The 27,881-nt window shown below is 51.5% G+C and overlaps 1 protein-coding gene across 1 annotated transcript in view; it reads left to right on the forward strand.

Annotated features, from left to right (window-relative positions):
• Positions 1-27,881, forward strand: part of TRIO (trio Rho guanine nucleotide exchange factor) — a 458,240-nt gene that overhangs the window by 142,764 nt on the left and 287,595 nt on the right. The window contains 3 exon segments of the mRNA XM_030551719.1: positions 9,744-9,936; positions 10,725-11,237; positions 23,530-23,652. Coding sequence (XP_030407579.1) covers positions 9,744-9,936; positions 10,725-11,237; positions 23,530-23,652 — 829 coding nt within the window.

The following is a 27,881-nucleotide window of genomic DNA, read 5'->3' on the forward strand; positions in this document are numbered from 1 at the left end:
GGTCAAGGTGGGGAAGAGGCCCTGGCCGCTGTAGATGGTAGCAGAGGTGGTGGTCAGGAGAGATGACATAGCGCCAGGCGTGGGGGCCACCCCCACCTGGATGTATGCGCTGGGGACCGGGGCACCCGCAGAGCTGGTGGAGGGAGCAACGGGGAGGAACACTGCGGCTAGTGGCGGGGCTGCAGCAGCTGAGGCAGCCCCTGCCATAGAGGGCCTAGTCTTTTTGGTGGGGCCCTTACCCTTCTTTTTGCCCTGGCCCTTCCTGCCGGCTGGGGGAGCTCCCCCAGAATCAGAGGGGGCAAGGGACGTGGCAGCAGCGGAGGTCATCCTGTTGTCTGCCGGTGCCCCAGCGGGGGTGGTAACAGGTGCTTCAGCAGCAGCGGGTGAGGTGGTGGCCTGAAGGGTAGATGGGGTAGGGGCACCTCTAGGTATTTTGCTGCCCCAAGCATGGCAGGCAGGCTGCCTTTGGCGGCTTGCCTGCGGGAGGTCCCCGGTCCTGCGGCTGGACGCAGCCTGTGGGAGGTCCACCAAAACCGCGGGACCAGCGGACCCTCCGCAGGCATGTCACTGAAGGCAACTTGCCTGCTGCCCTCGTGGCGACCGGCAGAGCGCCCCCCGCCGCGGTTTGCTGCCCCAGGCATGCGCTTGGCGTGCTGGTGCTTGGAGCTGCCCCTGAGATGGGGGGACAGGTGGAGGGAGCAGGGGGTCTGCTCAAGGAGTCTCTCCCACTACGTCCCCCACCATAATGAGAGCGGGGTGGGGGGGAGGACAAACCGTGAAGGAGGGCAGGGATAGAGGGCAACCACTCCTCCCTGCTAGGCTGCAGACAGGGGAGGAGGATGCCAGAAGAGGATGCTAAAGGGGTGGGCGGGCTGTCAAGGACTTGGGGTGGGGCATCAGTCACTGATTTGGATTGGAATTCTGGCTCCTGTAGCTGCACTAAGGGATCGGAGGATGTAACAACATGGGAGGGCGGGTGCAGTGATAGAGGGGTCAAACTCAAACGGGGAGGGGCACAAGTGCATGGGAGGGGGCATTGGCACACGAGGGGAGGGGCTAATCAGGGCTAGGGGGATTGGGAGGGGAGGGGAATAAACAGGTTGAAGGCAGGATAGGGAGACCTAGGGGTTGGTTTGAGGGCAGGGGTGGGGCAAACAAAGTTGTAGATGGGGTAGGCAACCTATGGCAGGTGTGCCGAAGGCGGTACATGAGCTGATTTTCAGTGGCACTTACACTGCTTGGGTCCTGGCCACCCCTCTGGGGGGATCTGCATTTTAATTTCATTTTAAATGAAGCTTCTGAAACATTTTAAAAACCTTATTTACTTTATATACAACAATAGTTCTTCTTCGAGTGATTGCTCATATCCATTCCAGGTAGGTGTATGCGCTGCGCGTGCACGTCTGCCAGAAACTTTTTACCCTAGCAACTCCAGTGGGCCCCCTAGAGTGGCGCCAGTATGGCACCAGATATATACCCCTGCCGGCCCGCCCGCTCCTCAGTTCCTTCTTACCGCTGTGTCAGTTGCTGGAACTGTGGAGGGCGGCTTGCTGACCTCCATGTCCCTAACTCTCCTGTTCCTGTTCGTCGTTTGACTTGTAAATAATTCTTAGTTAAGTAGTAGATAGTCTTTTAGTATAGAAATAGTTATTTAGAATCTTGTAAATAGTTATCGAGCGTTGCCTGCGGGTGGGCCGTTGCCCTCCCCGGCACCGGGCCCATGCCTGGCTCGCTGGGTTTCAAGCAGTGCTCGGCATGCAAGAAGCCGATGCCCACGAGCAATCCCCACGACGCGTGCCTTAAGTGTCTAGGGGAATCGCACATTAGCAACAAGTGCCGCATTTGCAAGGCTTTTTAGCCTCACACTAAAAAGGAGAGAGATCAAAGACTCCCTGCTCTCCTTATGGAAGCGGCTCTGTCTCCGGCACCGGCGGCGCAATCAGCCAGTTCTACTCCGGCACCGGACCGCGCCAGCACCGGCAAGACTCCCTGGCACCGACCATCTCCGGCACCGAGAGCAGATCTACGTCCCTCGGCGTCTGCGACACCATCAAGGCAGGCCCGAGTGGACCGCCCGGCACCTACCTTAGCTGCGGCACCGCCTGCAGGACTGCTGTCGACTCCGGGCCCGGAAGGTCCGTTGAGTCCAGCCCCACCTAGCTCCCCCATAAGATCAGGGGTCGAGCTAAGGGTCCCATCGACGCCAGAGACTTTCACCTCGGCTCGGGACTTAATTGCACTGACGGAGCCATCTCAGCCTCAGCCAGCACCCCCGGGACGCATAACTTCCAGGGGTAAGCCGATGCTTTGAGCGCTGTCTCCCGAGTCCTGGCACCGATCACCCCGGAGGCACGAATGCTCATGCTCGGGGCGCCGCTCGGAGTCCTGGCACCGGTCGCCCAGATGGTACTGGTCGTACTCGCGGCACCGATCACCATCCGCACGGTCCCGGTTGGGCTCATCTCACCGCCGGCACCGAGACTCCAGGAGCCGTTCACCTCGGCGTTCGGCCCCACAGTCGACCTCCCGGCGCCGAACCGGTGGCAGGTCCCGAACCTGGTCGACCTCCCGGCACCGCGCTGGTGGTAGGTCCCGGTCTCTGCTGCCGTCCTGGCACCGTGTTCTCTGAAGGTCGTGGTCTCGCTCCCGGCACCGACATCCCTCCCGATCCCGGTCGGGATCTCGGCACAGATCATCACGCCGTTCTCGGTCCCGATCCCGGTACCGATGTGGGTTGCGGCACCGAGCCTCGGCACCGAGGGGAGCGTCAGTCACGGCGCATAGAGCTGCATACCAACCAAGCTCAGCGCCCCCCTGGCCTTCTAGGGAGTCGTCAGTCTCCTCCCACACTGACAGTGTCTATGCCATGACACAGGACAGGCACGCGGCCCTGTTCCAAGACTCTCCACCACAAGAATGAGGGCCTCCACAGTGGGGGTTTTGGACCCCATGGGCATACTCTCAGGCCCAGGGTCCGCAACACATTACCCCCCGCCCTGTGGCGGAGCGCAGACCACCGGAGGCGACGGCGTCTAGACCCCCTCACTCCCCGGAAACAGATGGTACTCACCGGGACCCAGAGCTCCCTCCAGAAACGGAGATGCAGCCCCTCACGGAACCCCCCGTGGACACTTTGTTGCCGGGGGTCTCCTCGTCCTCGTCTCCGGATGAGGCAGTGGCGGGTACCTCGTCCTCCAGTCCCCCCCACTGGATTTGAGGGCACACCAAGACCTCCTCCGCCGAGTGGCACAGAACCTGAACTTGCAGGCGGAGAAGGTGTCGGAAATTGAGGACCCGGTGGTGAGCATCCTTTCAGCCGATGCGCACACCAGAGTGGCCCTACCCTTCATAAAAACAATCCAGACTAATGCCACTAACATCTGGCAGTCACCGGCCTCCATCCCTCCGACCGCTCGAGGGGTGGAGTGAAAGTACATGGCTCCCTCAAAGGGCTATGAATACTTATATGTTCACCTGACCCCCTGCTCGTTGGTGGTCCAGTCAGTGAATGATAGGGAGCGCCACGGGCAAGAGGCCCCAGCGCCCAAGTCAAAGGAGGCGAGGCGGATGGACCTCCTGGGCCGCAAGGTCTATTCGGCGGGGGCGCTGCAGCGCCGGGTATCAAACCAACAGGCCCTCCTCAGCCGCTAGTCCTTCAATTCCTGGGTAGCGGCGGGGAAGTTTGCGGAACTCTTGCCCCAGGATGCACGCCAGGAATTTTCCACCATCCTGGACGAGGGCAAGAAAGTAGCAAGAACATCGCTGCAGGCCTCCCTTGATGCTGCCGACTCGGCCGCTCGGACCCTAGCTTCGGGGCTCACGATGCGCCGGATCTCTTGGCTGCAGGTCTCTGGCCTTCCGCCGGAGCTCCAGCACACAATCCAGGACCTCCCCTTCGAAGGCCAGGACCTGTTTTCGGATAAAACAGACCCTAGACTGAAAGATCTTAAAGATAACAGGGTCATAATAAGGTCGCTGGGCATGCATATGCCGGTGACACAACGCAGGCCATTCAGGCAGCAAAACCAGCAGCAGCAGCAGCGGCTGCCATACCCTCAGTTCTGCCCGCGGCAGGACCCTTCGAGGCGCCGAGGCAGGAACACCCGCCGCAGGCAGTCTGGTGGGCAAATGGGGCAGAACCAAGGCTCCACCAAGGCCCCTCCAGGGCCTAAGCCTTCATTTTGAAGGTGCGCCCGAGGGCGCAGTACTAGTTTCCCCTCCAGATCCTTCCCCACGGTTTTCCAACCGCCTTTCCTTTTTCCTCCCGGCGTGGACCCAAATAACGTTGGACCGTTGGGTCTTGCGTACGGTGCAGGCCGGTTATCGCCTGCAGTTTTCTTTGCCCCCACCCTCCCACCCACCATCCCCGTCCCTCTTCAGGGACCCCTCTCATGAGCAATTCCTCCGTCAGGAAGTGCACGCGCTCCTTGCCAAGGGAGCCATAGAGGCGGTTCCGGAAAACGAGAAGGGCAAGGGGTTTTATTCCCGTTACTTTCTAATCCCCAAATCCAAGGGCGGCCTCAGGCCCATCCTCGACCTGCGGGAACTCAACAAGTATATCGTGAAGTTGAAGTTCCGCATGGTATCCCTTGGAACCATCATCCCATCCCTGGATCCCAGAGACTGGTACGCCGCCCTCGATATGCAGGATGCCTACTTTCACATCTCTATTGCCCCCCAACACAGGCGTTTCCTCCGCTTTGTGGCCGACCGCCAACATTACCAATTTGCGGTCCTTCCGTTTGGCCTCTCTACGGCCCCGGGAGTGTTTACAAAATGCATGGCAGTCGTCGTCGCACACCTTCGACGTTGCCGCATCCACGTCTTCCCCTACTTGGACAACTGGCTGATCTGAGGCACGTCGGAACTGCAGGTGCGCGACCATGTCGACAGGATCAGCACCCTCTTTGCGGCCTTGGGCCTCGTAATCAATGTGGACAAGTCTACTCTACTCCCCACGCAGCGGATAGAGTTTATCGGGGCTGTTCTAGACTCTGCTCTAGCCAGGGCCTTGTTACCCTTGCCCAGGTTCCAGTCGTTGTCGGACATCATTCTACGGTTGCGAGTGGCCCCGCTGACCTCAATACGAACATGTCTGGCCCTCCTAGGCCACTTGGCAGCCTGCACGTTTGTAACGGCATATGCCCGACTCCGCATGAGACCTCTTCAATCATGGCTCATTGCACAGTATCGGCCAGCCAGACAGTCGTTGGACACGGTCGTCACCGTCCCTCAGAGGGTGCTGGACTCTCTTCGCTGGTGGCTGGACCAACCCGTAGTCTGTGCGGGGCTCCCGTTCCATCCGCCCCAACCTTCGGCATCCCTGACCACGGACCACTCCGATCTGGGCTGGGGGGCTCACTGCGGCACCCAGAGAACTCAGGGCTTGTGGACACCACAAGAGATCAACCTCCATATCAACGTACGAGAGTTGAGAGCGGTCCGCCTTGCTTGTCAAGCGTTTGTCCATCTCTTTCAAGGTCGTTGTGTCGCGGTTTTCACCGACAACACGACGACCATGTTTTACATCAACAAGCAGGGCGGCACCAGGTCCTCTCCCCTCTGTCTCGAGGCAATATGTCTCTGGGAGTTTTGCATAGCCCATTCGATTCACCTTTCCGCCTCCTATCTCCCGGGAGTGCGGAACACCCTAGCCGATCGGCTGAGCAGATCCTTCCGTTTGCACGAGTGGTCCCTCCGTCCGGACGTCGCCCTCTCACTCTTCCAGAGGAGGGGTCGTCCCCGGATGGACCTCTTCGCGTCCAGGGGAACAGGAAGTGTCGAACATTCTGCTCCTTCCAGGGTCGGGATCCAGGGTCTCTAGCGGATGCATTCCTGATCCCATGGACAGCCCACCTGTGTTATACTTTCCCGCCCATTCCGCTGATTCACAGAGTTCTCATCAAGGTGCGCAGGGACAGAGCCCGGGTGATTCTCATAGTTCCAGCATGGGCCAGACAGCACTGATACCCCATGTTGCTGGACCTCTCAGTAGCCAACCCAGTTACCCTGCCCCTTCATTGGGACCTGATCACTCAGGACCATGGCAGGCTCTGTCACCCGGACCTTCCGTCTCTACACCTTACGGCATGGCTCCTGCGTTGTTGACAGACTCAGAGTTGCGATGTTCCACCCCGGTTCGCGAGGTTCTCATGGGCAGCAGAAAGCCTTCCACCAGAGCGACTTACACAGCTAAGTGGAAGCGTTTCTCCTGCTGGTGTTCAGAGAAAGCTCTTCGCCCTATGGAGACTCCCGTCACCACTCTTTTGGACTACATCTGGTCCCTTAAGACCCAGGGTCTGGCATTGTCGTCCCTCCGAGTCCACCTAGCTGCCATCTCCGCGTTTCATCCTGGAGTGGACGGATGTTCTGTCTTCTCTCACCCTATGGTGGCGAGATTCCTGAAGGGGCTGGAGCGGCTTTATCCGCAAATTCGCCCTCCGGCCCCTTCATGGGACCTCAACCTGGTCCTGACTCGGCTCATGGGCTCTCCATTCGAGCCATTAGCTACTTGCTCCCTGCTCTACCTCTCGTGGAAGACTGCCTTCCTTGTGGCCATTACTTCAGCTAGACGAGTGTCAGAGCTGAGGGCCCTCACGGTGGACCCACCGTATACCGTCTTCCATAGAGACAAAGTACAGCTGAGGCCTCACCCTGCCTTTCTTCCCAAGGTGGTCTCAACTTTCCATGTGAACCAAGAGATTTTCCTCCCAGTCTTCTTCCCCAAGCCCCATTTGTCCCGCAGGGAGCAGCAGCTCCACTCGCTAGATGTCCGACGGGCACTAGCATTTTATGTGGACAGGACCAAACCCTTCCGCAAGTCCCCTCAGTTATTTGTGGCAGTAGCGGACCGGGTCAAGAGGCTGCCGATTTCCTCCCAAAGGTTATCTTCATGGGTTACCTCCTGCATCAGGACCTGCTACGACCTGGCCCAAGTTCCGACAGGCTGTGTGACTGCTCACTCCACCAGAGCACAGGCATCATCGCTGGCTTTCCTCGCCCGCGTGCTAATACAAGAGATCTGTAGGGCGGCGACCTGGTCATCGGTCCATACATTCGCTTCCCATTACGCCTTGGTCCAGTAGTCCAGAGATGATGCGGCCTTTGGTTCTGCAGTGCTCCAGGCCGCGACTTCTCACTCTGACCCCACCGCCTAGGTAAGGCTTGGGAATCACCTACCTGGAATGGATATGAGCAATCACTCGAAGAAGAAAAGACGGTTACTCACCTTTATAACTGTTGTTCTTCGAGATGTGTTGCTCATATCCATTCCACACCCGCCCTCCTTCCCCACTGTCGGAGTAGCCGGCAAGAAGGAACTGAGGAGTGGGCGGGCCGGCAGGGGTATATATCAGGTGCCATGCCGGCGCCACTCTAGGGGGCGACCTGCCGGCCCACTGGAGTTGCTAGGGTAAAAATCTTCCGACGAACGTGCATGCGCGGCGCGCACACCTAACTGGAATGGATATGAGCAACACATCTCGAAGAACAACAGTTACAAAGGTGAGTAACCGTCTTTTTAGTTATATATTATGGACTTATAGAAAGAGACCTTCTAAAAATGTTCAAATGTATGACTGGCACACGAAACCTTAAGTTAGAGTGAATAAATGAAGACTTGGCACAGCACTTCTGAAAGGTTGCTGACCTCTGCTGTAGAGGGAAACGGGCATGGCAGACAAACGAACTGAAGCTGGAGCCGGGGAGGGGCAAAGGCTGCAGGGGCAAATAGAGTAGGCAGCAAGGAGTAAAGCTGGGGGGCCTATTGAAAAGGGGAGGGGGTCAGTCCAAGGGGAGGTGTGTGCGCCCATGAGTGCTTGCCCTTAACGTCAATGTTTGGGCTGGCTGCTGCTGCAGGCCCAAATAGTGGAAAAGGGCGTGCAAACTAGGCAAGCAGCTCAGTCCCAGAGGCAGAAGCTGGAGGCAAATGGTAAGCAGCCAGTGGGCGTGGTGGAGGGGGCGAAGGGGGACATGGATGGACCAGGGGGCAGCCTCCACGCCACACCCCCATGTCCCCACAATCACAGTCCAGACCCCCACTACAAGAGCACAGTTTGAAAATTACTCAGTCCGTAAGTGCCCCCTCCACGATGGTCTTCAGAGTCTCTGTGCGCTCCCCCAGCAACAGGCGGTCCTCTTCTCGGGGCTCCAGCAACTCCCCAGCAGCAAACACAGCAGCTCCAGGCGGTGGTCTAATGGCCAGGCAGGAGGGACCCTGCTCAGATGGTGGTAATGACCACAGCAGGAACCGCTTGGGCTGGGGTCCCTCACTCCCCTCTTCTGGGGAGTGGGCCAGCAACCCTCCCTTCCCCCCCCGTGGCTGCAGCTGGAGCAACAGCGGCAATGGGAGGTTCAGCAGCCAGCCAGCAACTGGGTAGCAGAGAAGGGGGCAGGTGGTGGTGTCTGACCCAGTCAAGGGAGTAGCTGGAGCAGTAACAGCAAGGGCCCAGCAGCAGCAGCCCCCCCTACCCCCCTTCCTCCACCCTCCAGGCCAGAGTGCAGCAGGAGAGTGTTAGAAGGGAGAGATCTGTTAGTCCCAGATTAAGTAGATCCCCTTTCCCTGCGTAAGGTAACAGGCAGTTCCAGAAGATGCAGCAACTTGCTGGAACCAATTAAGGCAGGCGGGCTATTTAGGACACCTGGAGCCAATTAAGAAGAAACTGCTAGAATCAATTAGGACAGGCTGGCTAATCAGGGTACCTGAGTTAAAAAGGAGCTCACTTCAGTTTGTAGTGTGCATGTGAGGGGCTGGGAGCAAGAGGTACTAGGAACTGAGAGTGAGTAGGCATACTGCTGGAGGACTGAGAAGTACAAACGTTATCAGACATCAGGAGGAAGGTCCGGTGATTAGGATAAAGAAGGTGTTGGGAGGAGGCCATGGGGAAGTAGCCCAGGGAGTTGTAACTGTCATGCAGCTGTACCAGGAGGCACTATAGACAGCTATAGTCCACAGGGCCCTGGGCTGGAACTCGGAGTAGAGGGCAGGCCTGGGTTCCCCCCAAACCTCCAAACTCCTGATCAAACACAGGAGGAACTGACCTGAACTGTGGCTTCTACCTGAGGGGAAGGTCTCTAGACTGTTTCCCAACACACATGGTGAATCTGTGAGGTGAGCAAATCTGCCAATAAGCGCAGGACCCACCAAGGTAGAGGAGGAACTTTGTCACACACTGGACACATCTTTCATAGATACCTATTTAACTGTCTTCATGCATTTTTGTTTGAGACTCATCCAGTTAATTTGCATAGCACAGTTGGGTACTAGAGTACCCCCACTCTCCAGACATGAAGAGGTATGTCACTGATATGCACAAGGGATAAAAAAAAAGTCGGGTATTAATACGTTTTATTGCTAAAGTGGACTGTGTATCATCCTTCCATGGGGTACAGTGTAAGAGAATAAAATATAGGTATACAAAATGAATGATACTAGTACAGCATTGAAAAACAACTTGTAAATATGGTTTCTGCTCTGCTGATTCACAACAAGGCTGAAAAATAAGTACATAGAGAGCTTGGAAATGAAACATTAATCTTGACTAAGAGCAAGTTTTGTGCTTCCTTTACCAGGGTGTAGTTCTAGACCTGGTTAGTACGTCCAATTGTAAGCAGTTAGGCCAAATCGTGCTGCTGTTACACAGGTAACTGAATTACCAAGAGTTGTGATGGAACAAGAGAAGCCTAATTTGGCCTTTAACTTGTAATAGTGAATATTAATATTTTATTTTCTTTCTCCCCCCCAGTGAAGAAGTTTGTAAACGAGGATTCACAGTGATTGTAGACATGCGTGGATCTAAATGGGACTCTATTAAGCCTCTGCTGAAGATTTTACAGGAATCCTTTCCCTGTTGTATTCATGTTGCACTGATAATCAAGCCAGACAACTTCTGGCAAAAACAGAGGACTAACTTCGGCAGCTCTAAGTTTGAATTTGAGGTAATAGCAAGATAGACAAATGTAGACTTGCTGCTTAATCCATGGGGAGTTTTGGTCCAACTAGTTCAGGTTTTTATTACAAATAGTTGAGCTGAACCTTGGCGTTTGGATTCGTGGAGGCTAAATCAAGCTGCAGGACTGTAAGAAGTATAGGTCTATTTTTAGTCTCATGTTAAAGGAATCTCTGTGTTAAATTCATGAAAAAGATATTGGCCTCTTCCTATGAAGGGAAGAGATTTTTCCACGTAGCCAAGGTAGTGGTAACTGTGTTAATACGAGTATGACATGCAAAGGAAAGCCGCTACCCAGCCTGTGGTCTGGTCCTCCCACTCTGTAATGGATACTTCAAAACTTTAACCAAAAGTGTTCCCAGAAGGAGTGTAGCTGTTTCTCACGAAGCATGATGAGATGATACATGTAAACATGAGACATTTTTTAAATGGTACTACTTAAAAACAAAAGTTAGCTATAAAAACCCATTGTGAATAAGAGACTGGGTTTCTGCAGGATTTAGTATCTTGCCTCCCAGGGGGTAAGATTTCCAAAGCTGACCTAAGTGCTCCCCTTGAAATGGAAATCTATGGAAAGCAAGAGGCTCTGCTGCCTAGATTTGTGGTGTCTAAGGCCACATGTGCTTTGTAAATAAAGCATTGTGTGTTGCCTTGGTTGTTCTTAATGTTCAAAATATAAGCACAGAAAATACTAACTAGATGCTTTGAACCATATTTTTACCGTATTTTCCAAATGCATCAGATTTGTGATTGCAATATTCTTCATTGTGTTTTTAGACTAACATGGTATCTCTGGAAGGCCTTACCAAAGTAGTTGACCCCTCTCAACTAACTCCAGAATTTGATGGCTGTTTGGAGTATAACCATGAGGAATGGATCGAAATCAGAGTTGCCTTTGAGGACTACATTAGCAGTGCAACCCACATGCTGTCCAGACTGGAGGAACTGCAGGATATACTAGCTAAAAAGGAATTGCCTCAGGACTTGGAGGGTGCTCGAAATATGATTGAGGAGCATTCACAATTGAAGAAGAAAGTAATTAAGGCCCCTATTGAGGACCTTGACTTAGAAGGACAAAAGCTGCTCCAGCGGATACAGAGCAGTGAAAGTTTCCCCAAAAAGAACTCTGGGTCAGGGAACGCAGACTTGCAAAACCTTTTACCCAAAGTATCCACCATGTTGGACCGGCTACACTCAACTCGGCAGCATCTGCATCAGATGTGGCATGTGCGGAAGTTGAAACTGGACCAATGTTTTCAGCTCAGGCTGTTTGAGCAGGATGCTGAAAAGGTAAAAGGGCTGTGGGGTAGAGGGGAAACAAACGTGCATCATTATCTGCAAGGTACTAAGGCTGGTCTTGCCTGATTTAAAAAAAAAAAAAGTACCAGTGAAAGCTGCAAAATATTCTCTAAGAACTAGTAAGTACAACTTCTTCTTCGAGTGATTGCTCACATCCATTCCAGTTAGGGTGTGCGCGCCGCGCGTGCACGTTCGTCGGAAACTTTTTACCCTAGCAACTCCAGTGGGCCGGCAGGTCGCCCCCTGGAGTGGCGCCGCCATGGCGCCCAATATATATCCCTGCCGGCCCGCCCGCTCCTCAGTTCCTTCTTACCGCCGTGTCGGTCGTTGGAACTGTGGAGCGCGGCATAGCTGTCCTCCACGTCCCTAGCTCTCCTAGTTATCTATCGTTATCTATTGTTATTCTCTAGTTCCATTACAGTTGTTAAATAGTTTGTTAAGTTGATAGTTAAGTTAATTAGTTGTAAAGTACTTTTTCGCCGGGGGCTTAGCCCTTCCCGGCACCCGGCACCGGGCTCATGCCTGGTTCGCCGGGCTTCAAGCAGTGTGCGGCCTGCAAGAAGCCCATGCCTACCAGCGATCCCCACGAAGCGTGCCTGAAGTGCCTCGGGGAATCGCACAGATCTGACAAGTGCCGCATCTGTAAGGCCTTTAAGCCGAGGACAAAGAAGGAGAGGGATCAAAGGCTCCGAACTCTCCTGATGGAGGCGGCACTTGACCCGACGGCTTCGCAGGCCGTGGTATCGGCACCGGCACCGGATCGCTCCGGCACCGAGAAGACTCCTCGGCACCGACCCTCTCCGGCACTGGAGCCAGAGCCAAGGCCGTCGAAGTCTAATACTCCGGCCAGGCAGACCCGGCTAGAGCGCCCGGCCTCGACATCGGCCGCGGCGCCGCCGGCACCGTCAGCACCGTTGACTCCGGGCCCGGCGGGTCCGTTGAGTCCGGTGCCGCCGAGCTCCCCCATGAGATCTGGGGTTGAGATAGTGGTCCCATCCACACCGGAGACCTTCGCCTCGGCTCGGGACCTTATTGCCCTGACGGAGCCTACTCGGCTGCCACCCCCGGTACCTCCGGTGCGGGTCGCGTCCAGAGGCAAGCCCATGATGTCGGCACCGCCCACAGACAGTCGTTCCCGATCCAGGTCCCGACGTCTTGGGCGCTCCAGATCCCGACGCCGCTCGCAGTCCCGGCACCGCTCCCCTCAGCGGTACCGGTCGCACTCGCGGCACCGGTCGGCATCGAGACGGTCGCGGTCAGGCTCCAGTCGACACTGGCACCGCGACTCCAGGAGCAGGTCCCGACGCTACTCGCCGCACCGGTCGACCTCCCGGCACCGAGCTGGTGGCAGGTCCCGGTCCCGGTCTCGCTCGACCTCCCGGCACCGAGCTGGTGGCAGGTCCCGGTCGACCTCCCGGCACCGAGCTGGTGGCAGGTCCCGGTCCCGGTCGATCTCCCGGCACCGAGCTGGTAGTAGGTCCCGGCACCGAAGCGGCGCCCGGCACCGAAGCGGCGCCCGGCACCGTGACAGATCCCGGTCCCGGTCCCGATCCCGGCACCGATATGACTCCCGGCACCGGTCCCCGGCACCGAGACGATCCTCCGTGCCGGCCCGCGCAGACCCGTACTATCCAGGGTCGGCCCCACCGTGGCCCTCGAGGCAGCCGTCCGTATCCTCCCAGACGGACAGCGGCTATGCGCTGGGCACCGACCGGCAGGCGGCGCTGTTTGCTGATCCGCCGCTGCAGGACCAAGGCCCACAACAGTGGGGATTCTGGACACCCTGGGCGTACCATCAGGCCCAGGGCCCCCAGCAGCTCCCTGCTAGGCCGGCGACTGCGGAGCGTAGGGCCCCTGAAGCCTCCTTGTCTCGCCCCCCTCCCTCCCCGGAAGGGGACGAAGGGTCCAAACAGCAGGACTCCGCTGTGGCTCCGGAGACAGAGGCGAGGGCTGAGGAAGACCCTCAGTTGGACACTATTGTGCCTGGGGTCTCATCATCCTCCTCCGCGGATGAGGCGGTGGCGGGTACCTCCTCCAACAGTCCCCCCCCGCTGGATCTTAGGGCGCACCAGGACCTCCTCAGGCGATTGGCTCAAAACCTGAATCTGCAGGCAGAGGAGGTCTCGGAGATAGAGGACCCAATTGTTACCATCCTCTCTTCTGATGCTCCCACCAGGGTCGCCCTGCCCTTCATACGGACCATCCAGGCCAATGCCAATACTATCTGGCAGTCCCCGGCCTCCATCCCTCCGACAGCGAAAGGAGTCGAGAGAAAGTACATGGCCCCTTCTAGGGGCTATGAATATCTACATGTTCACCCCACTCCCGGTTCACTGGTAGTGCAATCGGTGAACGATAGGGAGCGTCACGGCCAGGAGGCTCCGGCCCCCAAGTCCAGAGAGGCCAGGCGGATGGACCTCCTTGGCCGTAAGGTGTATTCGGCTGGGGCGCTGCAGCTCAGGGTCTCCAACCAGCAGGCCCTGCTGAGCAGATATGCCTTTGATTCCTGGGTGGCAGTGGACAAATTTAAGGAGCTGCTGCCACAGGATGCTCGCCAAGAGTTTGCGGCCATCTTGGACGAAGGCAAGAAGGTCGCACGCACGGCCTTGCAAGCCTCCTTGGACGCTGCGGACTCGGCTGCCCGTACCCTTGCGTCAGGAGTTACGATGCGTCGCATCTCCTGGCTGCAGGTTTCCGGCCTTCCGCCGGAACTCCAGCATACTATACAAGACCTTCCTTTCGAAGGCCAGGGCCTGTTTTCTGACAAAACAGACCCCAGACTCAAGAGTCTGAAAGACAACCGAGTCGTTATGCGGTCCCTCGGGATGCACACTCCCGTGACGCAGCGTAGACCCTTCCGGCCACAACAACAACAACAACAACAACGCAGGCCGTTTTCCCAGTTCCGCCAGCGGCAGGACCTTTACAGGCGCCGCGGCAGGAACAGGAGGCGCAGGCAGTCGGGGAACCAAGGGGGACAGAACCAAGGCTCCTCAAAACCCCCGCCTGGTCCTAAGCCTTCATTTTGAAGGGGCGCTCGAGGGCGCAGTAACAGTTTCCCCTATGGATCCTTCCCCCCCGTTTTCCAACCGCCTTTCGTTTTTCCTCCCGGCGTGGTCCCAAATAACATCGGACCGCTGGGTCTTAAGCGTGGTGCAGACGGGGTACCGCCTGCAGTTTGTTTCGTTTCCTCCTTCCCGCCCTCCTTCCTCGTCCCTCTTCAGGGACCCCTCTCACGAGCAATTCCTTCGGCAGGAGGTGCAGACGCTCCTCAGCAAAGGAGCTATAGAGGCGGTTCCCGAAAACGAGAAAGGCAAGGGGTTTTATTCCCGCTACTTTCTGATCCCCAAGGCCAAGGGGGGCCTCAGGCCTATCCTCGACCTGCGAGAGCTCAACAAATACCTCGTGAAGTTGAAGTTCCGCATGGTATCCCTGGGGACCATTATTCCATCCCTGGATCCGGGAGACTGGTACGCCGCCCTCGACATGCAGGACGCGTATTTCCACATTGCCATTTGGCCGCGCCACAGACGCTTCCTCCGCTTCGTTGTGGGGGCTCGTCATTATCAATTTGCGGTCCTCCCGTTTGGCCTGTCCACGGCCCCGAGGGTGTTTACAAAATGCATGGCAGTTGTCGTGGCGCATCTTCGGCGCAACCGTGTCCACGTGTTCCCTTATCTGGACGATTGGTTGATTCGGGGCACGTCGGAACAGCAGGTGAACAGCCATGTCCGCGTGATCACCGGCATGTTTGCGAGTCTGGGCCTCTTGATAAACACAGACAAGTCCACCCTGAGGCCCACTCAGAAGGTGGAATTTATCGGGGCCGTCCTGGACGCCACTGTGGGCAGGGCCTCGCTGCCTCGGCAGCGGTTCCAGACCATGGCGGCGATCGTTCAACGCTTGCGGTCAGCCCCGTTGACGTCAGTGAGGACATGTCTAACCCTGTTAGGCCACATGGCGGCGTGCACTTTTGTGACCGACTACGCTCGGCTCCGCATGAGGCCTCTCCAGCTGTGGCTTATCAGTCATTACAGGCCAAGGCAACCGTTAGACATGTTAATCACAATCCCCCAGAAGGTCTTAGATTCCCTCGGCTGGTGGTTGGACCAGTCCGTATTGTGTGCGGGTCTTCCCTTTCACCCGTCTCAGCCCTCGGTATCCCTGACAACGGATGCCTCAGATCTAGGCTGGGGGGCCCACCTAGGGACCCTGCGGACGCAGGGCCTATGGTCCCAGGAGGAGGTGGGGCTACACATCAACATGAGGGAGTTGAGAGCGGTCCGCCTTGCTTGCCAAACGTTTTGTCATCAGCTTCAGGGTCGTTGTGTAGCCGTGTTCACGGACAACACGACGACCATGTATTATATCAACAAGCAGGGCGGCACCAGGTCCTCCTCCCTGTGCCTCGAGGCGATACGACTCTGGGACTTTTGCGTAGCCCACTCCATTCACCTCAGGGCTTCCTTCCTTCCCGGAGTACGGAACACGCTGGCGGATCGATTGAGCAGATCCTTCCTGTCACACGAGTGGTCCCTTCGCCTGGACGTCGCTCTCTCCATTTTCCGGAGGTGGGGTTATCCCCGGGTGGACCTCTTTGCGTCCAAGGGGAACAGGAAGTGCCAAGCGTTCTGCTCCTTTCAGGGCAGGGAGCCGGGGTCGATAGCGGATGCCTTCCTCATCCAGTGGTCGACCCACCTGTACTATGCGTTTCCTCCGTTCCCTCTGGTTCACAAGGTCCTCCTGAAGGTGCGCAGAGACAGGGCTCGTGTGATCATGGTGGCCCCGGCATGGCCCAGACAGCACTGGTACACCATGCTGCTAGACTTGGCCGTAGCCGACCCAGTTCCCCTGCCCCTTCATCCGGACCTGATTACCCAGGACCACGGGTCTCTCTGTCACCCAGACCTGCAGTCGCTGCACCTAGCGGCGTGGCTCCTGCGTGGCTAACTGGTTCCGAGCTGCGCTGCTCCACGCCTGTGAGAGAGGTGCTCTTGAGCAGCAGGAAACCGTCCACAAGAGCCACATATTCGGCAAAATGGAAACGCTTCTCCTGTTGGTGCGTAGAGAGAAATCTCCGCCCTATGGAAGTTTCGGTATCCGAAATCTTAGACTATGTTTGGTCCCTCAAAGAACGTGGTCTGGCCTTATCGTCGTTGCGAGTCCATCTGGCAGCTATCTCCACCTTTCACCCGGGTGCGGACGGTCGCTCCGTTTTTTCTCACCCGACAGTGTCGAGATTTCTTAAAGGGCTGGAACGGTTATTCCCTAACGTCCGTCCCCCTGCTCCAACCTGGGATCTTAACCTGGTGTTGTCCCGGCTCATGGGGCCCCCCTTTGAGCCGTTAGCTACTTGCTCCCTGCTTTACCTCTCTTGGAAGGCTGCCTTTCTAGTAGCTATCACCTCAGCTAGACGGGTGTCGGAACTCCGAGCCCTTGTGGTAGACCCCCCATATACGGTCTTCCACAAAGACAAGGTACAGCTTAGACCACACCCTGCCTTTCTACCCAAGGTGGTCTCAGCCTTCCACGTCAACCAAGAGATTTTCCTCCCGGTTTTTTTCCCAAAACCTCACTCCTCAGGCAGGGAGCAGCAGCTCCACTCGCTGGATGTCCGTAGAGCTCTCGCGTTCTACATAGAGAGGACCAAACCCTTCCGCAAATCCCCCCAGCTTTTCGTGGCGGTAGCGGACCGTATGAAAGGGCTTCCTATCTCCTCCCAAATGTTATCCTCGTGGGTTACGTCCTGTATCAGGACCTGTTATGACTTGGCCCATGTCCCTACGGGCCGTGTGACTGCGCATTCTACCAGGGCGCAGGCGTCGTCGCTGGCTTTCCTTGCCCGTGTGCCCATCCAGGAAATCTGTCGGGCAGCGACCTGGTCATCGGTCCACACCTTTGCTTCCCACTACGCCCTGGTACAGCAGTCGAGAGAGGATGCGGCCTTCGGAACTGCAGTGCTCCATGCCGCGACTTCTCACTCCGACCCCACCGCCTAGGTATGGCTTGGGAGTCACCTAACTGGAATGGATGTGAGCAATCACTCGAAGAAGAAAAGACGGTTACTCACCTTTGTAACTGTTGTTCTTCGAGATGTGTTGCTCACATCCATTCCACACCCGCCCTCCTTCCCCACTGTCGGAGTAGCCGGCAAGAAGGAACTGAGGAGCGGGCGGGCCGGCAGGGATATATATTGGGCGCCATGGCGGCGCCACTCCAGGGGGCGACCTGCCGGCCCACTGGAGTTGCTAGGGTAAAAAGTTTCCGACGAACGTGCACGCGCGGCGCGCACACCCTAACTGGAATGGATGTGAGCAACACATCTCGAAGAACAACAGTTACAAAGGTGAGTAACCGTCTTTTTCCATTTAGGTAGCAGGGACTGTTGTATTCAAAGCGACTTTTAGTATTTTCTGAACTCAGTTTCTAATGTGGATAATTTGGTGTTTCAGTGAACTTGATTAACTGACAGGGGTTTTGAGTTTCACACAGACACTTCAGTTGCAGTAAGTTTATGTTAGAATGGTATTTTTGCTGGCACAAAATGAATGTGCATACTGTTAAAGAGTAATGTCCCTCTGCTGCAGCAGGATGAATGCAGTGATGCATCATCTCAGTCTCCTGTTAAGTGACATTTGTTCAGTCTGTAAGTGGTGAGAATGAGTTAAACTCTCATGAACTACAGGAAGGGGAAAAGATGCCTACATTGACATGTTTAAGAGTCCTGTGTTAATTACTGGGCAAGACGGATGTGCTAATTTCCTGAGATTCATTTTTAGTGGTTGATAATCTCTTTTGAAAAAACTGCACACCCTAGTTGTTGGGGAAGCCTAATGAATGACCATAGATAGAATACTCACTTCACATTTGTGTTCATAGTATTACCAGGGTTTGTTTGGTAAGGGGTAAAACGTAAAAGCAGTTCTGCATCAGAAGATGTGACATAACTAGAAACTGGTGACAACTGTATACCTGAACACGAAGCTTTCTAGAAAAATGGTAGCTTCTTCCTAAGAGAGGCTGAAATTAGACTGCCAAAACACTTGAAGAGTGGGTTTGGGCCAATTTTCTAAAATGCTCAGGTTATAATTTCTCCTGGAGATGCCACTTATGATCTGTGACCAAAGGAAAATTATCAAAAAAAGTAAATAGAAGCTGTTTCTGCCATGCAGGAACTGAAAAAAAATAAATGGTGTGCACATAGTGGTTTTAAAACTCTTAACTACGGTTACATTAGCTCAAAAACACACACATTCATGATGCCCCATATCTCTCAGAAATTTGTTAATTCAGTTACTCTTTCAGGGACTGAAAGCCTGCAAAGCTGTAAATTTCTTGCTATGATGATTTTGTACAGAGAGCAAATGAAGGAAGAGTTAATGTTTAAGGCACCTAAATATGGCACTTGACAATTATTTTCCTTATTGTCGTAACTGAAAAGCTCCTTATTCATATTGTTAACTCCTGCTCAAAAGTTTTGGTTGTAGGGTTTATGCCAATCACTCACAGTTCTATCTTTTCAGTCTCTCAGAAAAAGAATCTCCCAATGACTGGGATAGGTGGGTTACGAGTTGATGAAGCTGAGATTGTTCACCTCTGGGATTTACTTATATGGGTAGCCGTGCTCTGTGATGATTTATGTTTCTTTGTTCTTGTCTAGACTAGGAAAAAAGGTGTGGGTATTAATTAGATAACATGTGCTAAGCAGCTCAGCAAGTTTTAAAGGGATCACGCTAAACTTGTCTGTGCTAGCTAGTATGTTCTAATACACACACTCACTTGCTCTCTCTCTCTACACCTGTATGGGCCCTGAGCATGTCACATGGGCCGCAGCTGTATGCTGATTTAAGGCAGTGGTTCTCAACCCACAGCCCAGAGTACGTATTCACAGCACATGAAGTCTAGACTCTGAATCAGGTTTAAGCCCAAACCCCTTTCAGTCCACACAGAAATTAGTTTGGCTAGGCCAGGAACTCTTCTGCACTTGGGCCAGTGTCTGAAGACCAAGTACTGCAGAGTCAAGGATGTCAGCAGAACCTATTGGGAACTCCCTGTCTTCCTGCCTCTTTTATGAGAAATTCATCTGGGTACTGGGAACTGTAGTATGCACTGAGCACACAATGGTGCATGACTATGCTGAGTGGGGATGGTGCCCCTATACGCCACCAATCACAGGCACTGCTGGACGAGAGCTGGATGAATGGCAAGAAGTGACCCTGGTGCTGAGGCTGGTAACTGAAGAGGCTATGCCACTGGAATAGATACAGCATATCCTGGGTCCTTACTTAGAGTAGCTGTTTGGGGACAGGCCTTGGGAGCAGCGCGCTCTGGAATCGGCATCAGAGCAAATGCCGAAGCCGGACCCTGGTAAGCTTCTGCTGCCATGTTGGTTAATATACGGAAGGTAGGAATGTCTATTACGTTCTGAATGCCAGCCAGGGTTCGGATGTGCTTCTGTTCATGGCAGAACCCACGCCATTCCCTTAGTGCCCCCCGCTTTCCTCCCACCACCACTTGGGATTCAAAATGAATACAGTAAAATGAGGAAGAAAGTTAAGCGGTTATCATAATTTTTTTACTAGTTAATGGCTGTTATAAGGATGGATTAGGGCCCAACAATTAACCTCACATATTCTTCTCCTCTAATACAGTGCATCTTATAAATTAGCCATGCCCACACTGTTCTGTAAACTGAGTCCCTCAAAAAGCTGGCTATTATGAGTTCAAACAAAACAGCAACGTGTAATTTGGTCCATGTCTTTCAGTGCTGTTCTGGAGGAGATCTTCAATGGCCAATGTTTTTTGCGTGAATAAAATACAGTCCACTGATGAAAAGTAACATCTTTTGACCTTGAATTAAAGCATCCCCTTTGATAAAGTGGAAAATATAATGTTTAATGACTGGACAATAATGTGCTCTCCCTCCCCCCAATTCCTCTTCGAGACTCTTCCACCTCTGCCGGGCAGATACACAGCCTGAGGGAATGGATCTACCTTCTGTGGGCAATCTGAAAATCTGAGATGAGCTGATGGGAGAGATTCTAGGTAGAATGAATCAGCAGATAGAGTTCCAGAAGTGCCCAATGAAATATCAGAAGGATAAGGATGAGAGAAGAGTGGAAAGAGAGACGCTGCACAGTGTGAGCAGGGATTGGCAGAGAGATTCATGGAGCATGCCTGCAGGTTGAAGGAGGAAGACAGAGTGCAGCAGGAGCAGTTCGAGCTATTACTTTTACTCGTGGCTACCACACTGCAGGTTCTACTGTCACTGCCAGCTTTAGCCTTATGCCCTGAATTCCCTCCACACTAGTGTGTGTCCTGCAAACTGTGTAGCAGTTCAGCAGTTGGCTGGATCATGTCACAGGCAATGAACAGCAGCACATGAAATGGGCAGATGTACCCTCTGGCTTCATCCATTCAAGTCCGGTTGCAGCCCACAGGTATAAAATGCACCAGAAAGTCAAGCAGGGGACACCCAGGAATAGTTGGCCATGTCATTTGGTAACATGCACCTTTCACTGTTCCAGCACAGAACTTGGTTATTGTGTTGTATGTTTTCAGGGCAGCTGGTCTGCTTTTCTAGTTCTTATATTGATAATATATGGATTAAATAAAATCTTACTACTGTAGCCTTGTGTGGAATTCAAGTTTTATTATATGTAATCTTAAGTGGTAAACATTTAATAAAGGTTATCACATGCCCATTCTCAGTAAATTTCATAATAAAAATTTACAAACTTCAGAGTAATCCATAAACTGAATTGAAGTACCTGGCCATCTCCATACATCTCCATACATTTATGAACACGTTTCCAGAATTCATATTACCAACACACTTAAAGAAAATCCCACAGCTGCCTTTCGCCCATACAGAGCATGACTTAAAATAACACTTCATTCCCCCTTTATGCATGGCATCATGCAAACCTGGTATGTGGGCATACAAAGCCTCTTTAATTTATGTAGGACATCTGGATCCAGCACCAGTTAGGACAGATGCACTGTCTGGCTATGTATACCAGTTCAGAAATCCAGGAGTGTCCTGAGTCTACTAGAAGAGGTTTCCCCTTGTCCTCCCAGACATTGTGCAGTAACATTTGTAGTGCCTACCACCTTTCAGTACTTCACAGTCCTGATCATCTCTCAGACCTCTGCCACAACAACTCGCATAGTGATTTGCCAACTCTAAGCTGGTTAGCTATAGATCTGTAGCAGGCTGGGGTACTAGCTTCCAGACGGCTATGGTGACTTGCTTCTGGCCTGGCCTGGCTGCCCTCATGTGGTTGTACTGGCACTGGAGGATGGGGCATGCTGATTGCATACCTCCAGGAACGTCTGTTTCTTCATGCAGAAGGACTGTGCTTTGCTAGTCACCCCAAGTCTGTATGACGATGTGATCCTACCAGTCTGTGCTGTGGCCCTGTTCCAGAAGTGCTGGTCTACATAGAGGGAATCTGTGGCTAAGGTAACAGATATGAGCAGCATCAGCTGGGTCGTGGCTGGCACAATCGGTACCCCCTTCTGAGAGGTGCCCTTGGCAGCTCAGAAACTGCCACTGAAATGTCCACCAGCATCTTGCAGATGCTCTGCCTAATTCGTGAACTAGGACTGGCAGCATGAGATGGAAAAGTTTCTCCGCCAAGTCAGAATCCATGTCGATGGCTCTGACTGCTGGGAGCATGTGGACTCAAAATTGCTTGGCTGGATGTGTTGGTGGGCTAAAACCATGCAAAATACTTCCTGATTCAACTTCCACAGACAGGTTCTCCCATAACCAAACTCAGAGTAGCTTCAGCTAGCTAGAGAGCTAGGAACTCTGGGATATGATGCTAAAGACCCAGAGAAGCTGAAGTTCTGACTTGGGTCTGTGTAAAGCAGTTTGGATGTGCCAGCATCCCAAAGGTCTGGGTTTCCAGTGCAGCATCGATGCCCAAGCGCAGGCTTAGAAACACCAAGTCTGCAGGTGTGGGTCACGCAGAACTGAGATTTTCTTCTAAATTTTCCATCTCTTTGATCAGGTATGTTTGGACTGCCCTCACATGGAAGCTGTCACACTCTTCTTGGTTTTTCCTCCTCCTAGCTCCTGACATTCAGCCCTGCCACTTTTAATATATTCTGTGTTCCCAGTTCATAGACTAATGGAGAACTGAAGTTACTAGTGTTGCTTTGGTAACCTACGTATATTAAGGCTGATATTTTGAACTTGGCAGCACTTTTGGTTCCTTGCTGTTCTCTTTCATCAAGGAATCCTTTTCACCCAGCTCAGAGAGCAGGTGGTCTCTTTGGTTTAGAATTATGGAGGAGTTGATGATCACAGCAGGGAATCAAGCTCTGTATCTGTTTTGCTGTGCTGCTTGTTCTCTGTAGGGCTTCACCTTCCACCGGCAAAAACCTGAACAGCTCCCCAGTGTTCAATATATAATACATTGCATGCAAAAAATTTAGGTGAATGTTAATTCTGTTAATCCACACACACAGAAAACGGACAGTTAAAAGGTGAAGGAAATACTACATGTTGAATGCTGTATTTGAAGTCACGCTTAACAATGTAGCCAATAATTCAAGATACATCAGTTGCGCCGTGTTCTCACTTAGATGGTGGTTGGGAGTATAACTTGCATTTCCTGCATTTATGTTGAATTTAAAAACCTTGGCATTGTCATAATGTGGGATTTTGTGACTTGTATTTAAGACAAAAATGGAGGAAGTTGTGATTGTATACTTGAACATATAGATTTTGTATAATTGCATAGGCTTTAAGCTGCAGTGCTGTAATTTAAAATAAAATGTGGCAAGGCTTCAGGCAATTACATAACTAAAATTATATTTTTGAGCAGGTATACAATTAGGCTTTCAAATAGCTTGTCTTAATTTTTTTTTAAGTTTAGCAGGCCAGCATTGAGAAGATTAGCAACATGAAAATGTCAGTGCTTTATAATGCAGTCTTTATTTGTGCTTTACCTTCATACTTCAAGTAAAGATTTTTTTTCCTCTGGCCCTAATTTAATGGAGCAGATTTTGCTGCAGCTAGAGTATGGGGTGAAGACAATCTTTGGACTGAGATCTAACACAGTGCTTTCAGCCCCCCAAAAAGTCTGAGAAAACTGTGAGATGGTTAACACTGAAATTAACAAAGTAGCAAAAATGAACTGCAACTGCAGGCTTCATTATTGTAGTGTCTGTGTGTGTCTCTCACAAAATGCTAAATCACATGTTCCTCGTTTATAGCTTCTCATTGCATCGTAAATGAGTGATCTCGTTGTTGTTGTTGTTTTTCTTGTAGATGTTTGACTGGATCACACACAACAAAGGTCTGTTTCTGAATAGTTACACAGAGATTGGAACCAGTCACCCCCACGCTATGGAGCTGCAGACGCAGCACAATCACTTTGCCATGAACTGTATGGTAAGAAACGTGACTTGCAAAACAGTTTATTTTGCACAGCTGTTGGATTTTATGGAAACCTTTACAGTCTCTGACGAATATCAGGGCCATGTTTCTGTGCAAATGCATAGTGAGAGACAGTCTGTGGTCCAAAGAGTTTAGAATCTGAAGAAAGGATGAAAGGGGAAATAGACATGGAGGCAAAGTGGCACAATTCAGTGGCAGACCTATGGTAGAATCCAGGTCTCCTGGCCCCTAGTCTCCTAGTATCCTGTCCATTAGATCACATGTCAGTATTAGTGAAAGTACAGCATACAAATAATGAATACCTCTTGGGCAACTCAAGTAGTGGAGTCTCAGTATTGCTTTAGAAATTGCCAGCAACTGCAGAGAAAACACATAGGGCTTTAAATGAAGAATGATGCTAGATGGGTGCACAATGTGGGCAGAATTAGTTGTATGAAAACCCATAAATTGACTCCAACTTATGCTTGAATGCTTATAAGAAATTCCATTGTTCAATGAAAGAGCCTGTCAGCTCAGTATTCACAATCCTCAGTTGTTAAAGGGGATCGTTTATCATTCTGACATAACAGAATGAAGTTGAAGTAGATGTTTTCTCATGGAATGGGTACTTACTATCTTCCAATGTGGACAAAAATGGATGTTTTAAAAAACAAACAAACAGATTTTTTTAAAAGTTTAAATTAAATGCAGGTTTGTTTTTAAAATAAACCTATTTAAAATTAAACTTGGAATTAACCTATGTTAAAACCTAAACTACTTTAAATTGAATAAAAAATGAGTACATGCTTGCCTGCCAAGTTTTAAACAAAGTCAGACCATGGAACTGGTGTCAGTTACTGGCTAAGCACCTGGAACCAGAGTTTAAAGTGCTAAGCCAGCTATTGACATCAGGAGCCATTTCTGCAGATACACAGGGACTATTTTCATGATTTCAGTTTATTCAGCTAGTTCAGTTCAGTCACTAATTCAAAGCTAAGAACCCACTTGGGAGTTGAAAAACCAGGAAAGCTTGTTTTAATCTTCAGTTCTGGATTAAAAAGTAGGTATAGGAGGGTGAGATCTAGTAGTTCTAAAATGTAGGTAGGACATGGTGTCCAGAAACAATCCCTTTGGATCACTAACTACAGATACTTGCTTTGTTTAATAGATAGATAATTTAAATGCCAAACATGCTTAGATAAACCACAAAACTTTTTTCTTGTGTATCCAGCACTTAAGATAGTTTTATTTGATAAATTAAAGAAAATGCTGTTTTGGTGCATTTTAACTGAATTTAAATTTCCATCCAAATAGAGCTCAACACAAAATAAATCTAGTAAATAAGAAATGAATCATTCACTGTTTTCTAACATCATAAAAATGTAAAAATTGAGAATCTGCATAAATGTAAGTTGTTTTATACTTGCTTAATCAAATGAATATAGATACACTATATCTTCCTTGTTAGTAAAAAAAAAAAAACCTCCACCAGATTTAGTGGAAAGGCTATATTTAGCTGCAGGTCAACATGTTTTAATTATTACCACCCAATGCAAATCATTTTTTCTTTAGGAAAATTCCTAAAGAGTACAAATTCAAAACTAGATTAAAATCACTGATTTAAATCAATTTCCTGTTTGCTAATAAATCATTTTAAATTAATGATTTAAGTTGCTTTGATTTTAAATCAGTCCACACTGTTCAGGATGAGCTATTCAGAGTAAACTTCCAAATCTAGGCAAGTGGAAAGGGGTATGAAAAAAATAAATCTATGTATACTTTTATATTGTAAACTTGAACTTTTTCAAAAACAAGTGTGATGCTATTAAGAAGTCACACAGTTTGAACAATGAGGAGAAAACAAATTATTGAGTATCAGATGTTCATTCAGAGATCATCTGTTTTATGTACTGAATGAGACAGGGGTCCTGTGGAAAAATTAGTATGTGATCATGTAATAAAAGACTATAAGAGGGGTGGCCAGACGTACTGGTCCTCTGAAATTCTGGAGCTGGGGCACCTGCTGGGGCTCAGGGCTGAAACCCTGAGTCTCCCGTCCCCATTGGGCAGAACCAGAGGTGACACGTGAGGGGCCCATGGAGTCACCTGCCACCCCAGATGTTTGCCAGGTTTGCTGACCCTGCATGGTCACATGATGCCTCAGCCTGCCCCCCCCGCATTGCAGCTGTTAGAGCCAGCCAGCTGGGAGCTGTGGCTGTAGGGAGAGGCAGTGGCAAACAGCTGGGAGCTGCAGGGTGTGTGTGTGTGTGTGGGCGTTCAGGCTGCTTTTGCTGCCGTCTCTCCCCCAGGGAATTAAAGGCAGTGGCCCCTTCCTGCAGCTCCCAGCTGTTTGCAGCTACCTCTCCACCCAGAGCTAACACCTGGGAGCTGCAGGGAGGGGTCGCTGATGGTAAGAGGGGGTTGTGACTCAAGCTGTTGGGGGAGAGGCAAACCTTTAAAATTGTTCGCCCCCCCTCACCCTGGTGGCACCAGTCTTCTCTAGCAGAAGCAACTAGCCCCACTGCCCTACACCAGGGCAGAAGCCCCACGCTACCTCTTCCCCTCTGATAGGTGGAGAATTGGGGTGGGGGGGAGAGGGAAGGAGGCTCCACAAGCCACATTTTAACTGTAAAAGAGCTGCAGTGTGGCTCATGAGCCACAGTTTGGTCACCTCTGCTATATAACTCCAATTTATGCATCTGCACAAGGGGGCCAAATTAAGATTGCACAGGCAACCTTCATTCTGGTATATCTGAACTTCTGAGTTGTGTGACTTCGCAACCTTAATGTTCATTTAACAGTCTTGTGTGTGTGTATGTGTAATTTCCTACCTTTTCAAAAAAGCAAATTCCATCATGTGAGATTATATTGACACCCATGTTATTCATCAGCAGGTTTGGAACATTTAGATCAGCGGGTCTCAGACTATGGGTCACAATCCCATTTTAATGGGGTTGCCAGGACTGGCTTAGACTTGTTGGGGCCCAGGGCCAAAGCCCAAGCCCCACCACTCAGGGCTGAAGCCAAAGCCCAAGGGTTTCGGCTCAGGTAACAGGCCCCCTGCCTGGGGCTGAAGCCCTTGGGCTTCGGATTTGGGAGCCCCGACCCTGAGTGGTGGGGCTCGGGCGGCTCAGGCTTGGGTCCCCCCTTCTGGGTCATGTAGTAATTTTTATTGTCAGAAGGGGATCACAGTGCAATGAAGCTTGAGAATCCCTGATTTAGATCCACCATGCAGACCTCTTCAGCTAATGGAGTAATTGATAGCAGCAGTAGGTTTTCCTAACAACATTAGAGAGGGACGGGATTTTTTTGCCAGCGGGTTTCAGAGAGATTTGCTTACAGCAGAGGAATGTTGGCTATTAGTTATTTTGGATTCTATTCCAAGCTCAGTAGGCAAGTCTTCTCTAATGGTTAGCTATTTTGCCTCAGCCTAGTCCAGCCTGTCCCACTGGTGATCCCTATCCTACAGGCTCTCATCCCCTCTGAATTAGGGACAGGAGGTTTCCTCCTCCCTGTTGCTTAGGTGCCAGAGTGGTGGGGGTTGGCAGTAAGCACAGAAGAGAATCTTCCTACTGTTAGTTCTGGAGTCGCTGCAATTGCTGCTTCCAGCTGTAGGAGAAGCCCTGCCTGACTTCGGCAGCCCTGGGCTGGAGCACATTCAGTGCAGATTAAATCTTGTGTGAATTTAGCTGCCAAACTTCACAAAGCCTATTCAGTGCATGTGCAAACTGTTGTTTTTTCAAATATTACACGTGCACCAACTTCGGTTGTTTTTTCATAGGAATAGCTAGTGGCCAGACTCAGGGGCTTGTCTTATATATGCAACTGTACTCCCTCACCCCTCAAAAAAAGTGTGGGGGGGAGGATTTCCAATTTTTCATACTTGCTATCTGCTCACCCTAGGAAGAACCAAAGGCACAATTCCAGACACTAGCAGGTCACCTGAGCCTTTGCTTCAAAGCGTGAAGGTACAGAGCTTTTCAGTGAAACAGCTGAAAGAATTGTTTCAACATGGGCAGAACATATTTTTCTTTAATCTCATTTTGAGAAATGGCTGGAGCATTGTGGATGAAACATACCATCAAGTTCAACCTGAACAATTAAAGTTGAGCAAAGTTAAAGGCAACCGAGAACAGTGTCCTTTCATGGAAAGCGTCAAACAATCTTATTGAAGCCTATAAAAACTGCAGTCATCAGTAGTGTCACATGCTTTGTAAGCAGTAAATTGACGGTCTCAGTTTGAA

Source organism: Gopherus evgoodei, chromosome 2, assembly GCF_007399415.2.
Source record: "Gopherus evgoodei ecotype Sinaloan lineage chromosome 2, rGopEvg1_v1.p, whole genome shotgun sequence".
Taxonomy (NCBI): domain Eukaryota; kingdom Metazoa; phylum Chordata; order Testudines; family Testudinidae; genus Gopherus; species Gopherus evgoodei.